General features: G+C 50.1%; 1 protein-coding gene across 20 annotated transcripts in view; it reads right to left on the minus strand.

The window, feature by feature from the left end:
- The window catches only part of TNS3 (tensin 3), a 222,296-nt gene that overhangs the window by 125,400 nt on the left and 81,702 nt on the right, over positions 1-15,194 (minus strand). Inside the window, exon 1 of one of the 20 annotated variants that reach the window (XM_086396211.1) lies at positions 13,470-13,508. The exons of 18 other annotated variants lie outside the window; for them this stretch is intronic. Coding sequence is in view for 1 of the 2 variants with exons in the window: in XM_086396198.1 (XP_086252324.1) it covers positions 4,942-5,022 (81 nt within the window). In the remaining variant the exon portion in view is untranslated. Of the gene's footprint in view, positions 1-4,941; positions 5,075-13,469; positions 13,509-15,194 lie in introns of those variants that run through there. One more of the 20 variants, XM_086396198.1, reaches the window with a different exon arrangement.

The following is a 15,194-nucleotide window of genomic DNA, read 5'->3' on the forward strand; positions in this document are numbered from 1 at the left end:
CAGGCCCTCTGGCCAGTCCAGGGCCTCCAAGAGGCTGGAGAGAAAGCCCCCTGCCTTCCTGCACGCCTCAGCAGCCAGCTGTGCCTGGGGTGACAAGGCCTGTGTCCACAGACCATGCAGCCCCCCTGCCCCCTATAGAAGATAGCAACACTCTACCAGCACCATCCGGTAAGACGCGACAGGTGACCAAGGTCAGGAAGCAGACCCATTCATGGCCAGGCACCTGGTTCTCAGCAGGAACCCCAGTAAGTCATGACTGTCCTCACTTCACAGCTGGGGAAAGGGCATTCAGGACTCTTAGGTGTATAGGATTAAGAGGCAGCGCAACTTCTGACACCAAAACCATGGACTCTTTCGATCCCCCGGCCCTCGGTGGTCCACAGCCCATCCTGCCCAGCCTGTCCTTGGGTCAGACTGAAACGAGTGAAGCTAGAGGAGCTTTTCCCGGGGAAGCAAGTCTAGCCCTAAGCCTAGAAGGACAGAGGAATCATGAGTGAGTCACCACTTCTAAGCCAGGTTCTGAGATCTGATGGGCACGAAATCCTACAGCAAGGGAGAACCTCATTCTGGGGCTGTGTTTGGAACCAAGCAGATGATGAGCAGTGGGTGGGACCCGGATACACTGGAGAGAGGCCCCGTGGCTGCTCAGGGAGCTCACGCCTCACGCCGACTGGAAGCAGCCCGACTTGTCCAAACACTGCACTTGTCAGGAAGGTAATATGTGACATTTCTATGCGTCTTTACTTGGAAGTAAAGAATTTATCTACTCTTGGGGCTAAAAAGCTGAAGCCCTCATCTATCACCACAGTACAGTTCATGCCTTAAGAATGTCTGATTTATTTTAATGCATATATATATGGAATCTAGAAAAATGGGACTAATTGAACTATTTGCAGGGTGGGAAGAGAGACAGATGTAGACAACGGACTTACGACACAGGGGGTAAGGAGAGGGTGGGATGAATTGGGAGAGAAGCACTGACGCACATACATAGTGCTTTGCTAGTCACTCAGCCGTGTCTGACTCTGCAATTCCATGGACTGTAGCCTGCCAGGCTCCTCTGTCCATGGGACTCTCCAGGCAAGAATACTGCAGTGGGTTGCCATGCCCTCTTCCAGGGGATCTTCTTGACCCAAGGATCAAACCCATGTCTCTTATGTCTCCTGCATTGGCAGGCGGGTTCTTTACCACCAGTGCCACTTAGGAAGCCCATATATACACTAACGTGTGTAATACGGATAGCTAGTGGGAAGCTGCTGTATAACACAGGGAGCTCAGATCGGTGCTCTCTGATGACCTAAAGGGGTGGGACGGGGGAGGGAGGGAGGCTCCAGAGGGAGGGGATATATGTATACATATGGCTGATTCACAATGTTATACAGCAGAAGTTAAAACATTATAAAGCAATTATATTACAATAAAAGAAAAATGGCTGAGAACTACCTTGCTGAAGTCTCTTGAAGACGGTTCCTTGCTCATAAGTTATCCTGCATCCTGACCTTGGAGAAGGCTAAAGAAACCTCTCTACTTGTAGACCCCGGGCCCCTAGATCTGTGCTGCAAACTCCTTTTCTCGTGTTATTTTGCAAGAAGAGGGCTGCCCACCTGCCTTCCTGGAGAGCCTCTGGAGTCTGAGCCCTGCAGGCCACCACCGCCCTCTATGGATCAGTGCCAGTGTCCTGGGTGAAAGCAACTCGGGCACCTCCCAGTTCCTCCCAGTCTCCCTGTCTCCAGGGCAATGCAGCGCCCACCTCCACCCCGCCCAGCCTCCTTCACCTGTGTCCCCTTTGGCACATGCTAATCACAGCTTGCAACTCCTCAAGGCACCAAGAAAAAGAAGGAAAAAGGAAAGAGACACAGGTGGGATCCGTGGTAAAGGTTAACCTATGAAAGGTAACCCAACGAGGCCCAGACTGCTTCTCCTTAAAGGTGCTGCTTGAGGCCCAAAGCTCATCTGCTTGGACCAGTATGTGGTCCTGGGACTCCAATGAAGCCGCTGGCCTCCCTGGGCATCAGTCTCTTCTGATAAAATGACAACTTTTGGATCTAGTGCTCAGAAGGCCCGGCCCAGCCCTGAAATCCCCGAGTCCATGGTTCCGAGGCAGAGACTAGTGAGCCGTCCACCCGATAAAGAATCACATGACCTGCCTGGGGGCTCTCTTGTTCAACATATTTTTCAAAGTATTAAAACTCATTTATTTTCCAAATGGGGTTATTTTCATATTTGAAGTAAGCAACAGCAATTTTGCTGCCAGGTGCCCATCTTTCAACTAAGGATAGTAACCAACACGACATCTGCATGCTGATACAAACTTCTTTTATTAAAGAGGACAGAGATGGGTGTGCCACTGGCCGAGACCAGCAGAGGCTCAGTCCAGAGCACTTGGTGACACTGGCCCAAGCACCTCTGGGAGGGAACTGCTTTGCCCCTGATAACTGCGCCTCTCTAAGAAGGAAAGGATGGGGTTCGGACAGGCCAGCCACCATTTGGGAGCAGACGTGGGCCAGCCACATACTTCCAAACAACAGAGGGAGAGAACAGGGTGCCTTGGGGTCCTGGTGGGGACCACTGGGGTGAAAAGGCAGCTGGAAGCTCTCTGGGGATGAAGGCCAAAGCACATGTCCAAAGTGGGAGTGCTGGAGCTCCCCGGGGAACACACCCTGCCAGCCCCATCTGGGTTGAATAAACACAGGTCTCCACAGTGCCTGGGGGCCCCTGGCTCACAGACATGGGGGGTGTCTGGAGGAGAGGGGGAGGCGGGATCCCCATCCACTGGGCAACATCTCCTAAGAACTACTCACTCCCCAGGGCGGATAGGGTTCCAGGGCCCTGGGTTCCCAGCTGGCCTGACATTTACTTGGTTCTGTCAAGTATCCCTGCACCACCTCGAACCAAGACTCAAACCTCTTCTATGTTGACAGGATGCCAAGTATCTTATACTTTTTCAAGGAAAAGGTGTTTAGTCGATGTATCACAGGAAACAAACACCCTGAAGGCCTTACTCTGAATGCAAAAGTGCCATCGAAGGCTTTGGACGAGGGAGCTGCTGTCACAGCCAGCAACCGTCTGCAAACCAAAAGACCCTGCGTCGCCAGTAATGAGTGCCAATAATAATCTGCCAATGTGAGAGGCAGACCACTGGCTTCCTATAGGCTTCTACAAAAAAATGGTGCTTAACAAACCCGACGCAGGAGTGACACAGCACAGACGCCACATCACTGAGGGCCTCAGTGGAGCCTAGGGGACCACCTGAAAGGATTACAAGAGGGATCTGATTTGGACTGCAGGGAGGGGTGGAGACAACAGCAGCTATAAGGCTATGCACTCTGTCACCCTCCAATCCCCAGGGCAAGAAAGTGGAGGAAAAGACAAGGCAAGACCCGCCACACAGGAGTTAAGTCGTGGGGCCAGGGCTAGACCCATGCCCGCACTCCTCGCCATGGCCATCCTCTGGGCTTCTCCGGGAGTCCCTTCCTGCCCCAGGAAGCTGTGACTACAGGGCCACATAGGGACAGCCAACTGACACAAAGCCAGGGTTAGCCACACAAGGTGCCCCTGCATTACCAGCTTCCACTCTCCCTTAGTTTTAAAGGCCTCTAAGAACAGGTAACAGAACTCCAAATGCTCCAGCTGTGTAGCCTTGAGCAGGCACCTTGCCCTCTCTGTGCTTCATGCTCCTTACCCAGAAAATGGGCTGATAACTACAGCAACCTCTCTGCAAGGTGGCTGTGAGGTTAAAGCAGCAAAGGCCAGTCACATACCCAGAACAGGGCCCAGCAGAGAGTAAATGCATTATTAACATTTACAGCAACATATGTGTTTTCTGGGAAACCATGAGATGAGATGAGGGGAAAATGAGAACAGAAGAAGTGCCTTAATAAGAACCACTTGGGGGACTTCCCTCATGGTCCAGTGACCAAGACTCTGAGTTTCCAATACAGGAGGATTGGGTTCGATCCCTGCTCCGGGAACTAAATTCCATCCATATGCTGCAACTAAGACCCGGTGCAGCCAAATAAAAAAATAATTTTAAAAAAAGAATGGCTTGGTAGGGAGACCATGGATGCTTCCCTGTGAAGATGCAACAGCGCCTGTTTCTGTCACAAGCACAAACACACACACATACATACACATACCCGTACATGCACACAGGCACACACTGCGGGCCTGGCACAGGGGAGAATCAAGCCTATGTTGGGGGGATGACGCTCCCATGTCCCCTTGCCACACAGTACAGCAGGCAGCAAAGCACTGGGGTCTGCAGGATGAGGGAAAGAATAAACCCAGCAGTCATTTCAAAGCAACAGAGGGCTGCCCTGGCCATTTTAAGAGGCAGGAGGATACTGTTTTACATTTCAGTAATGAATATCTAGTTATTTTCAGGCTACTAAAACTAAATAGGGTATATTTATTTATTACTTAAGTGGCTTAAATGGACTCATCATCTAAAAGAATAACAGCTGAAGAGTAGCCACTCTCTATACCTTCACAAGTTTGTACCATATGGAATCAATGAAATAGGGGGTGGCTGGCTATCAGGAAGAAATTGTCCATCGAACAGCCAGGCAGTGAAGCACCAATTCAGACAACCCAGTGACGGTGAAGGACAGCCTGTCCCCACAGACCATAAAAGGTGGGTTCTGCTCACTGGCTGGCTGGGACTCACAGGCTGCACTCGCCCAGGTACAGGCTTCGGTAACACATGTTCTCACCCACAGGACCCCCCAAGTCACCCCATGGGAATATCTAATGAGATTCCCCCCACCCCCCGCAAAGTGAGGAACCCGAAGCAGAGGCCTCCCTCCCCAGGCTCACTACCCCCAACTCTCGCGGTGAAGGGTGGCACTGGGATCCCTGGGCTGCGCCCCTGTTTCCCACCTCCCCTCGCCCCCTCCACCTTCTGGGTAAAGAGCAGAGAAAGACCTTTCGCAGCTACCATACCAGAAACTTGGCAGGGCCCGAGGACACTTCACAGCCCCCAGCTTCCCAGAGTCGTCGGACCTGTGTGCTGCTCCCAGCCATGCTGACCAGCCCTGAAACTGGCGCTGTGAAAAGGTCCCGCAAAAAGGAACAAAAGGAACGTTGCATAACCAGAGCCAGATTCACAAGGAAGCACAGGGCCTGGTGGCAGTGCATAAATGTCATCACCCAGCTGGGGACTGGGGTGGGGGTTCCCTTAAGGAGACCAACTGAAACAGCTCTGCACGTTCTGTTTGTTTCTCCAGGAAAACAGACGCTTTTGAACAAACAGTTTAAAAATACGTTTTAAAACTTTTTGAGGGACTTGCGTGGTGGTCCAGTGGTTAAGACTCCATGCTTCCACTGCAGGGGCACATGTTTGATCACTGGTTGGGCAACTAAGATCCTGTAAGCCACATGGCGTAACCACGAAAATAAAAAAAAATTATTACAATCTTTTAAAAGGCAACAACTAGCCACATCCAGTTCAAACACGAAGGCCTTCATGTGTTCACTCATTCATTCACTACTCACCACCTGGCTCGTAGGGTGCAGGGGTGAAGTGTACCTGCTTTGGAACCTTAACGCCTGGGTGAGACCCATGCTGTCTGACCTTTGGAAATTACTTCTCTGTGACTCAGTTTTCTCATCTGGAAAGTGGGGGTATTGGGAGGATTAAATAAGGAAATGTGCAGAGCTAAGAATGGCATCTAGCAGATAATAAAAGCTAAATAAATCTCAGCTTTACGTTCAATACTTGTGTTTGGTGCCAGGGAGGGATTGGCCCATGGAAGTGAAACTTGCCCACAAGCCCACACTAAATGCAATAACCTGCCAAGACCACAGCTCCATTCAAAGAAATAAGACTTGGGCAAAGAAACTTTCCCAACATCAGTCAGCCAGCAAGACACTGTTCCCTTCCAGAATGAGAAGACCAGAAACAGATTCATTATCAGGATTGCCCACCTTGAGAATTTTTTTCTTAACGCTCCTACAAGTAAGCAACAATTACCATGAATTACTAGAAAAATACACACCCCTCTGAAGTTAGGAAACTAAAAGTGTGTGAAAGTCACTCAGTCATGTCTGATTCTTTGCAACCCCATGGACTATACAGTTCACGGAATTCTCCAGGCCAGAATATTGAAGTGGGCAAGCCTTTCCCTCCTCCAGGGGATCTTCAAAACCCAGGGATTGAACCAGGGTCTCCTGCATTGCAGGCAGATTCTTTACCAACTGAGCTAAAGTAACGTCATTCTGCCCCCAAGCTCAACTATGAGAAGCAAGGTTTTGTTCACGCTAAGATTTGTTGTTGTTCGGTCACTAAGTCATGTTCTGAAACTATGTCTATGCTTATTTGTCACCAAATACTCAGATTTCTGAGATGCGTAGGCTGGTCTGAACTATGTGGAACTCGGAGGCTGATGAAGGGAGGGAGGGAGGCCCAGGACAGGCAGCGGAAACCATGCTTTCACAATCAAGCCTGATGTCCCAGAGGGGCTGGTGGGCAGAGGTCTGCAGGGCAGGCAGCGGCCACCCCCAGGAAGCAGAGCGTGGGAGCCAGGGTCAGGGCTCAACGCCCCATGTAACTTTCACAGTCCCATTAAAGCAGAGTGAGGACAGGAGCAAACAGAGGAGAGGCGCCAGGGACGGACTCAGTGCCAAGTGCAAGTGGAAGCCCTGCAGATCCCTCTGGGGAGGAACTCACTGCACTGGGGAGCATGGCCCGCTTCTCCTTCCAGAAGCAGTTCCCTCTTCCCATCTTGCCCCCTCCCTGCCCTTGGCCTGATGTGGCCCACGACTGGTTCAGCAGGAGCAGGGAGGCTGGGAGCACAGGCGCCAGGGGGGCCGGTCCCACAGTGGAGCCGAGGGCTCAGTGGCAGCACGTACAGCCAGGACCCTGCAGGAACCAGAGAGGGGTCAGGAAGGACCGCACAGGGCAGGGGTTGCGTCCTGCTGGCGCCAACGAATCCCACCTCTGTGGGGATCAGAAAGGGCAAAGCCAGAGTGCCCCACCCGCCCCGCGCCTCTGTCCTCCTAAATTCCCCCAGGAAACCTACTGGAATTCTTGGGAAGGCAGGTGTCCCAGAACCTAACAGGTGTCTGCCCACCCACCGGCCTGCCCGCCTTCTGTCCTTTTGAATTAGCACAAAACCAATAAAAAAACACAAAATCAAAGTCAAAGAGCAAGGCAGGACCAGAAAGAAGCAGGCGCCTGATAACCCCATTAGCTCCTGAAATGTCATGTTCCTTGGGTGCCAAGTTTCCAGGAGGCCAAAAGGATAAGGGAGGTAGTGGTTGGACACACGTCAGGCTGTGGGGACACTGCGGCTTTACAGGTGACCCAGCCTGTCTGAGGCTGCATTCAACTCACTCCCTTGACACTCACAAGAGGAAAAGCAAGCAGCACTGAACCACGAGCCGCCCATAACCAGAGCCCCATCCCCATCCCTCACTGTGAGAACCTCCCCTCCAGCTGTCTACACTAGTGGCTGTCCAGTAGATTTCATTTTATGAAATAGTCTGATATGCCCCTTACATTAAGAGGAAGATTCACAATGGGCCCACTTGATAATTACATCTAAACAAGCAGTCTTTTTTTTTTAAATCAGTTATTTCATAACAAGAACATTTCACTTCTTCTCACAGAATAACAGAGGGAGGGGTGTGAGTGGCCCTCACAGCCCTGTCCCTGGCAGGAAGGCCTCCAGAGGAAATCACCTGGGGTCTCCTTCCAGTCCAGACACAATGGAGACCCCGAGGTGGCGAGCCAGAGTGTCTGTCTTAGGTCAGCTCAGTCCTCACAGGACAGCAGGGGGTTCCTGAGAGGGACCACAGGGGTGAGGGTAATTGGGCCACTTGTCCCCTTACCTGTCATGTCAGCAGAATTTGGAACTCTTCTAAGCTCCAAAATCACTGCAGATGGTGACTGCAGCTATGAAATTAAAAGACTCTTACTCCTTGGAAGAAAAGCTATGACCAACCTAGACAACATATTAAAAAGCAGAGACATTACTTTGCCAACAAAGGTCTGTCTAGTCAAGGCTATGGTTTTTCCAGTAGTCATGTATGGATGTGAGAGTTGGACTATAAAGAAAGCTGAGCGCCAAAGAACTGATGCTTTTGAACTGTGGTGTTGGAGAAGACTCTTGAGAGTCCCTTGGACAGCAAGGAGATCCAACCAGTCCATCCTACAGGAAATCAGCCCTGAATATTCATTGGAAGAACTGATGCTAAAACTGAAACTCTGATACTTTGGTCACCTGATGTGAAGAACTGACTCATTTGAAAAGACCCTGATGCTGGGAAAGATTGAAGGTGGGAGGAGAAGGGGACAACAGAGGATGAGATGGTTGGATGGTATCACCAACTCAATGGACATTTGAGTTTGAGTCAACTCTGGGAGTTGGTGTTGGACAGGGAGGCCTGGTGTGCTGCAGTCCATGGGGTCACAAAGAGTCAGACACGGCTGAGAGACTGAACTGAACTGAAGCACCAGCTCTAACCTCTGTGCAATGGGTCAAGGGTGGGAGCCTCTAGGCTTTCTGAGGATTGGAGAAGTCAAGAGGACCCTGTCCCCATGGCTCCTGGCAGTATCAGCTCAAAGGCAGACCCTTCACCATCTGAGGGTCCTGATGGAGAGAAGGTCCAAGTCCAACTCCTGTATATCACAAGAGAGGAACACAATGGGGAGGGGCAGTGAGTTCTGGTGGGGTCGTAGACAGGGCCAGGTGTGGTGCCCCAAGGACAAGCTGTTTACTCCTTCCTCCATGGTGATGGAGAACACCCCACGCCTGGGGAATCAGGTCTCAAAGACACCAACAAATTCCCAACAGGAGCATTCTCAGCCCCAGCCAGGGACATGAACAATGCAGGAAGGAGCAGCCCAGGAGTGACTAGCAGCCCAGGAAGAGACTGGATGTGTCTCTAGAAGGTGAGGACCTGTGTTGTTAGACCTGGGGTAGGGTCACTCAGCCTGGGCGGGTGAGAGCTCTCTGCAGAGACAGGGTTTCAGCAGCAGAGATGTGGGTCTACTCTGGGGTGTCCAGCAGGGGCAGTGTCCTGTCCGGCAGGCCCATCCTGCCCCAGTGCCCAGATCACTCAGCCCTCCACTATGGATTTCTTCCAGCTTGGCCCCTCCTCCCGCCCACCTCTCAGGTTTGTACATGAAGTGTTCACCGCAGGTTCAGGGGGAGGCAGTTGCAAGTGAGTCAGGGTCTGTTCTTTCTGATGGGCAAATCAGGGGAAAGGTCTGAGGACCCCTAAATCAATAACTGATCGACTATAGTTCATTCAAGGTTGTCATGTTCTTAAAAAGTCACCATGACACTGGCCAGGCTTCTGGTGCCTCAAAGTACCAGTTAGCACTTCAGGACTATAGCTGGGTGCCATTGTAAACAGAAATCATGAACAAAAAGCAAAAAAAAAAATCCCAAAATGTGGCACTAAATATAAATACACTTTGAGAAGGACCCCTGTTTACTCTTCGTCTGAGGGCTGAAACAAGAGGCGCCTTGTACAACATAGCCGGTGAGTGCTCGCATGCAGCTCAAATTTTCTGCCTTTCTGCACATGTCCCTGGATGGCCACAAAATCACAGTGAGTGTTGATTTGGGGATTACAAATAAGTTTTCATAAATAGGCAAGTTTGCAAATATATGATCCACAAATAATGAGGAGTGACTGTAACTGAACCTGTTATTTGTAGATGATTCAGTCTTTGATTCACCTAAGAAATACCTGGAAAACTTCCCAATTCTAATGTCCCCACATAATAAATTTGTCCCAATAATATCATGAAAAGAATCCTAATCACAGTCTAACCCAGTCACGTTTGTAACTTGACAGGATGTCATTTCTTTATCCCGAGGATGCTTTACGCTCCTTAGGAAGCTAAGCCCCGGAGTTCTCTTGCCTCCTTGGATGGCAGGCTGAGTGGTGAATGCCACCATGCTTCCTTCTAAAGACACATCACTGTCTCTGCCGGAGCTCTGTTCTCACCTGAGGATTTAGGACGCCACACGCTGAGCTGCTTGGAGCATTTTTTAGACAGAGACTCTGACGAAGCTGGCTCTGTGTTCTAGAACACAGACAAAAGGACCACAGTGTTGTCTACACAACACGGGGGAAGAGAAGGGCTTCAGGAGGTGAGAGACTGTTCCCAGGAGGAAGGGATCTCAGTGAGGCAACCCAGCACCCTCGCCCATCCCGCAGGCTGCAGGGTCCTCAGTCATCCCCACGCTCAGCTCTCACAACCTGCCAGCCTTGCTCAGAGTGGGCCCTCCCCTGGAAAACATCTCCTTCTCTCAGGTGCCCAAATTTCAGCTGGCAGCACAACCACCCAGAGAAGGCTTAGGTAAAGAGATCTGGGGACAGGGGTGGGGTCAGAGAATGTGTGCTTCTAAGTTCCCAGACTTATGCTACTGCTGCTGCTGCTGGGCTGAGATCACACTTTGAGAACCACTGACTAAACCATCTGTGCATTGCTTGGTTTGTACTAAAACCTTGTTACCACATAGTAAGATGACTTTATTAAAGCGTCCCTCACTGTCACTTTCACCCAATATGAAACCCCAGTCTCCCAATCACATTCGGAATGACCACTGCAGCAATGCTGTCAGCTTTTACTTGAATATTCCCAAGGACAGGGAGCTCATTTCCTCAAGTCTGTTTTAACTCTTAATTTTCCAAAGTCGTTTGTGACATTGAGTTTAACTCATTCAACATCAACCCCTTTGGAAAGAAAGCTGTATAAATTTCTCAAAGAGTAAGAATGCCCTTGGCTAGTTTGACACTCACTTCTATGTAGAATGTTTTTAAAAAGCTTTATGAAGCAAACATTGCCATTTTAGAAAACAATATATCAATCCCCTCTGGGTCCTGTGCTGATGAAAATGGCAGGATTTCAGTGAAGCATTTCCTCAAGCAGACACAGTGTCCTTCCAGAGGCCAGCTGGTCATGAGACCACACTGGCCACTGGTGGGCAAGCCTTGAGCCCTCACATGTGGGAAACGACTGCAGGGTGGGGAGCTGGCAGTGTATATCAGAACATGGTGGGCGATGCGTATGATGAACAGTTCCTGGCCACTGGGCCTCAGTCACCTGCTCACCTTGAGCTCTGTGCCTACACTACCCACATCCTGCATAATAACCCTGGGAGCGGGAGACAAGGGTGCAGAGCTTCAGGTGCCCCAGCTTCCAATACCCCCCAGATAAACTGCATCCACACACTCACCCCCACAGCCCCTCACTGAACCACTGTAAAGCCAACTCCAGACATTATACCACTTCGTCTAATAAGTGTTTCAGTATCTTTAGAATAGAGAAAAAAAAAATACCATTATCATTAGCAATCGTTCCTTAATATAAACCAAATACATCATCATATTTGTACACAAACATGTAATCAATGTTCCAACGTCCCTGTCTTACAAGTATTGTTTTGGTTTTGTTTTTTCACAGTCTGACACTGTGACTGGATCCACATCAAGTCTCACCATGTTTATTTAACCTGTTTCTTCAGTTCCTTTACATCACAAGTTCCTCCTCCTCCTCTTCCTGCAGCATATTTAAAAACAACCGGGGTTCTCTTTACCCAGTAGAATTTCCCCCTTCTGGATTTTGCTGACCTCTCTGGAATTATTTTTCAGATCGCTCTGGCCCTGTATTTCCGGTAAGTCGTGGGTGGGTCTGGCTTAATTTGATTCTGGTTTGATTTCTGGTAGGGGCAAATATGTAATCAATGTTCCAACATCCTTCACATGAGGCCCACATGACCCCACCAGCTTCCCTTTGTGACCAAGCCAGTTACAGAAGGTCACGTCCTAGAGAGAGCTGCTCCGCCCTTATTAGCGGTCTGAAACACGGCTACTCTATCACTTTCTCGACATCTGTCAGCCGGAATTCCTCACCAAATAAGGCTTTCTCCCTTCATCTATATTGAACTCTGAGGTACAGATCAAACATGAAAAGGTTGAATGCTTGATTGCTTTTCTTTACCAAATTTCACAAGTTGGTTCCTTAGCACCCCAGCAAAAGTCTCAAAGTCACAAAGCTGAAAACTGTGACAACACCAATCCAGGCAACACTTAGAGGTCCCAGTCCTGGCCTCCACACCTGCTCTTCAAACCCAGTTCTGGAGACAGGCCCCTGGATCCCCACGCTCCCTGGCTCCCAGGAGAGGCCCAGGTGGAGGGCCCGAGGGCATGTAGAATTTGGGGGAGAATCTGACTCCCCAACCTGGGATCCCAATCTGACAGCAAGAGTCACTCCACCCCTCGGCCACTGCTCCGCGGCAGAGACTTCTCTATGGGGGAGTTCGCTGTTATGCTTTTTTAAAGGAATACTCTCCTTACAGGTAAAAATACATGCAGGTAATTCAAGTGCTTTGGTAATATGACGCTTCTCCTCCATCCCAATTCAAGGCATTGAAAAATAAGCAGTTGGTTTTCCCTTTCAGTTGTCACTGCTATTTCCACCACCAATCACACAAAACCACTGTCTTCAGGCGTCCCTCCCACACTTAAAAACCTGTGACTGCAATAGACTCAGGGCCATAAAAGAAAATAAATAACACTCAACCTGAGTTTTCTTATCCACTGCAGACTTCCAGCCTTTGGACCTGGGGACACCCCTGTCATTACTTGGAAACATTTCCAAAGGCCCATCCCTGGGAGAGGAGCTGTCACTCTGGAAGCTATTGGCCCTGGTCACATCAGCCCAGAGCATGGGGCATGGGGACCCAGGATGAGGGTGGACAGGGACACCGAGCTGTGCCATACCTGGGTGGACGTGCAGAGGACACTGACACCTGACAGGCGGACAGGAACAGACACAGAGAAGCAATTGCTGGTGTGACTGCAGGCGGCTGGTGTGGGTTTTAATCATTAGCTGGGCTCCATGCTGCCATGGGTTAATGTGTTTCCTGCAGCCTTCTCCTCACACCCGCAAGCAGGCCTGGCAATAGCAGGGAGCCACCAGCTCTCAAACCCCGGCTCCAAAAGGGGTGGTTTTCCCTTAATTTGTGGAGGGTTGTCCCTCTTTCTCAAAGGTCCCTGAACTGAGACTTGAGGAAAGCCTCCTCGTGGCTGACCCGGAGTCCCCACTAAAGAACTGCAAACACCATCAGGGCCTCTTTTACCAGGTCACTTCCCAGAAATCCTGGCAATTCTACCCCCAAAGGTGAAAAAAAGCCAAAGCCTGGGTGTTATTTCAGGTGTGGAAGGGAATGGTGAAATCAAAGTTAGAGTAGACGGAAGTCTGGCCTGGGGTTAGAAAAGGTTGGAGGCAGGTGCCCCTTCCCTGGAGATCTACGGGAACGCACACCCAGGTGCAGGGATGGCTCAGGGCAGCATTTAGGGGAGGTGCTGAGGGCAGCTGCAGGCAGAGGCTGGGCAAAGGTCCGGGCCCCTTCTGTAACGGGAACTGGCTGGCCCTGACCAGTTTGGCCTGGGTCCTGCTGATTCCCGAAAGGAATGGAAGAGGTCTTCCCATCCCAGTGTGAACTCACACTGACTTCATGCCAGTCCAGCTCCCCAGCCTTCAAAAAGGACTCTGAAGTGAGAAAAAAAAATACAACAAACGAGCAACTGAGAAATGAAGTAACAGAGTCATCAACCCAGTCCAGGAGCCTGGCCTGCTCTGAGCTGCCCTGGAGGGGCTAGTGGACATCTGGGTCCCCAGGGCACATGAATCTCAAGAACAGGGAGCTCCCAGACTGCACCTCAACTCCAGCACTTTCTCAATGCTTCCCACTGCTCCCCCAAGCTGTAAATCCCCGGGCACTCCTGTCCATCCATACTTCTTGAGAATATGCAGAAGCCGCCAGCATGTACACCCACGGGGATGCAGCAACTGGAGACATAGGGCCTGGGGCTCCCCAGAGCAAACACAAACGCTCAGCAGCACCGCAGGGCTAGAGCACCCTGCCTTTCCAGTGGAGATACTGCCACAAGCTCTGGCCTCACCCCTGTCCCCCGTTTCTAGTTATTTGACCTTGGGCATGTCCCAGCCCCCTGAGTCCAGGTGTATTCCCCAGGCTTCTCTCATCCTAACTGGGCCTTTCAGTCTCCATATATCCCCTCAAGGGTCTTCCACGGGGCTCCTCAGATGACTCATCCCTGTATAGACAGGCTACCTGGTGCAGAGCAATCAGAAGACTTAGTTTCAAGGTTGAACTCTGGGAATACAGCATCATGCATATTTTTATTCGAGTTTCACCTGGCTTTTTACCAAAAACATAGATGTTAAGTTTGGTTCCACTGACCAAGTGGAAGACTTGGCCTTTGATCTGAAATGACTCTTGAGACTTTTCTCTATTTCTAAGATCAGAGGGATTAAAGAACAAGGAAGTTTGCAAGTGTCTTTTGGCCTGAAACAAATTAATCTCATCGTGGTGGTGGTTTAGTTGCTAAGTTGTATGCGACTCTTGCGATTCCATGGACTGTAGCCCACCAGGCTCTTCTGTCCATGGGATTTTCCAGGCAAGAACACTGGAGTGGTTTGCCATTTCCTTCTCCAGGGCATCTTCCCAACCCGGGTCTCCCACACTGCAGGCAGATTCATTACTCACTGAGCTACCAATTCTGGTCAAATATGTTCTAATGAGACAGACAGCCTCTGAAGGGGCAGCTGTGCATCCCTACATGTGTGTAGGCACACGTGTACACGTGCTTTTGACTTTCAGAAAACAGCATCTATCACTCAGCTAAGACTCTGCTGTGGTATGCAGACCCATGTCTGTGCTTCTAAAGTTCACTACACAAGCAGAAACAATCTATAACCAGGAATAACCAGCATCTAATCAAATACCTGCACTTATAGACGAGGACAAGAAATTCCTACAGAGAGCCTGCTATGGATGGGAGCCAGTAGGAGGGACAAGGTTCCATGAGCTTCAGTAACACTTCTTCACAAATTAGTACCAACAGAAAGCCTGTACTCTGTCGTTGTCACCTAATTTTGCAGTAAAATAAAGGGAATATCATCAGAGTATGTTTTTTTTTCTTGTATCTCAAACTCCTAATTATCCAATTTGGCGGGCATCCTTACTGAAATAATTCAATACTTTTGAGAGAACCTGTCTCAGGTCAATCATGGGAACTGTGACGATGACAGCACATGCTCACGGGCCCGTGTCCTCAACAGTCAAGGAGCCGTCCTGTCAACGTCATTTCATGACCACGTCCTCTGACTTTGTGAGTTTAAGCCAACTTTATTAAACAAGGGGCTCCCT

This window comes from Bos grunniens, chromosome 4 (assembly GCF_055505025.1).
Source record: "Bos grunniens cultivar Pamir isolate PY7600 chromosome 4, Bosgru_T2T1.0, whole genome shotgun sequence".
Taxonomy (NCBI): domain Eukaryota; kingdom Metazoa; phylum Chordata; class Mammalia; order Artiodactyla; family Bovidae; genus Bos; species Bos grunniens.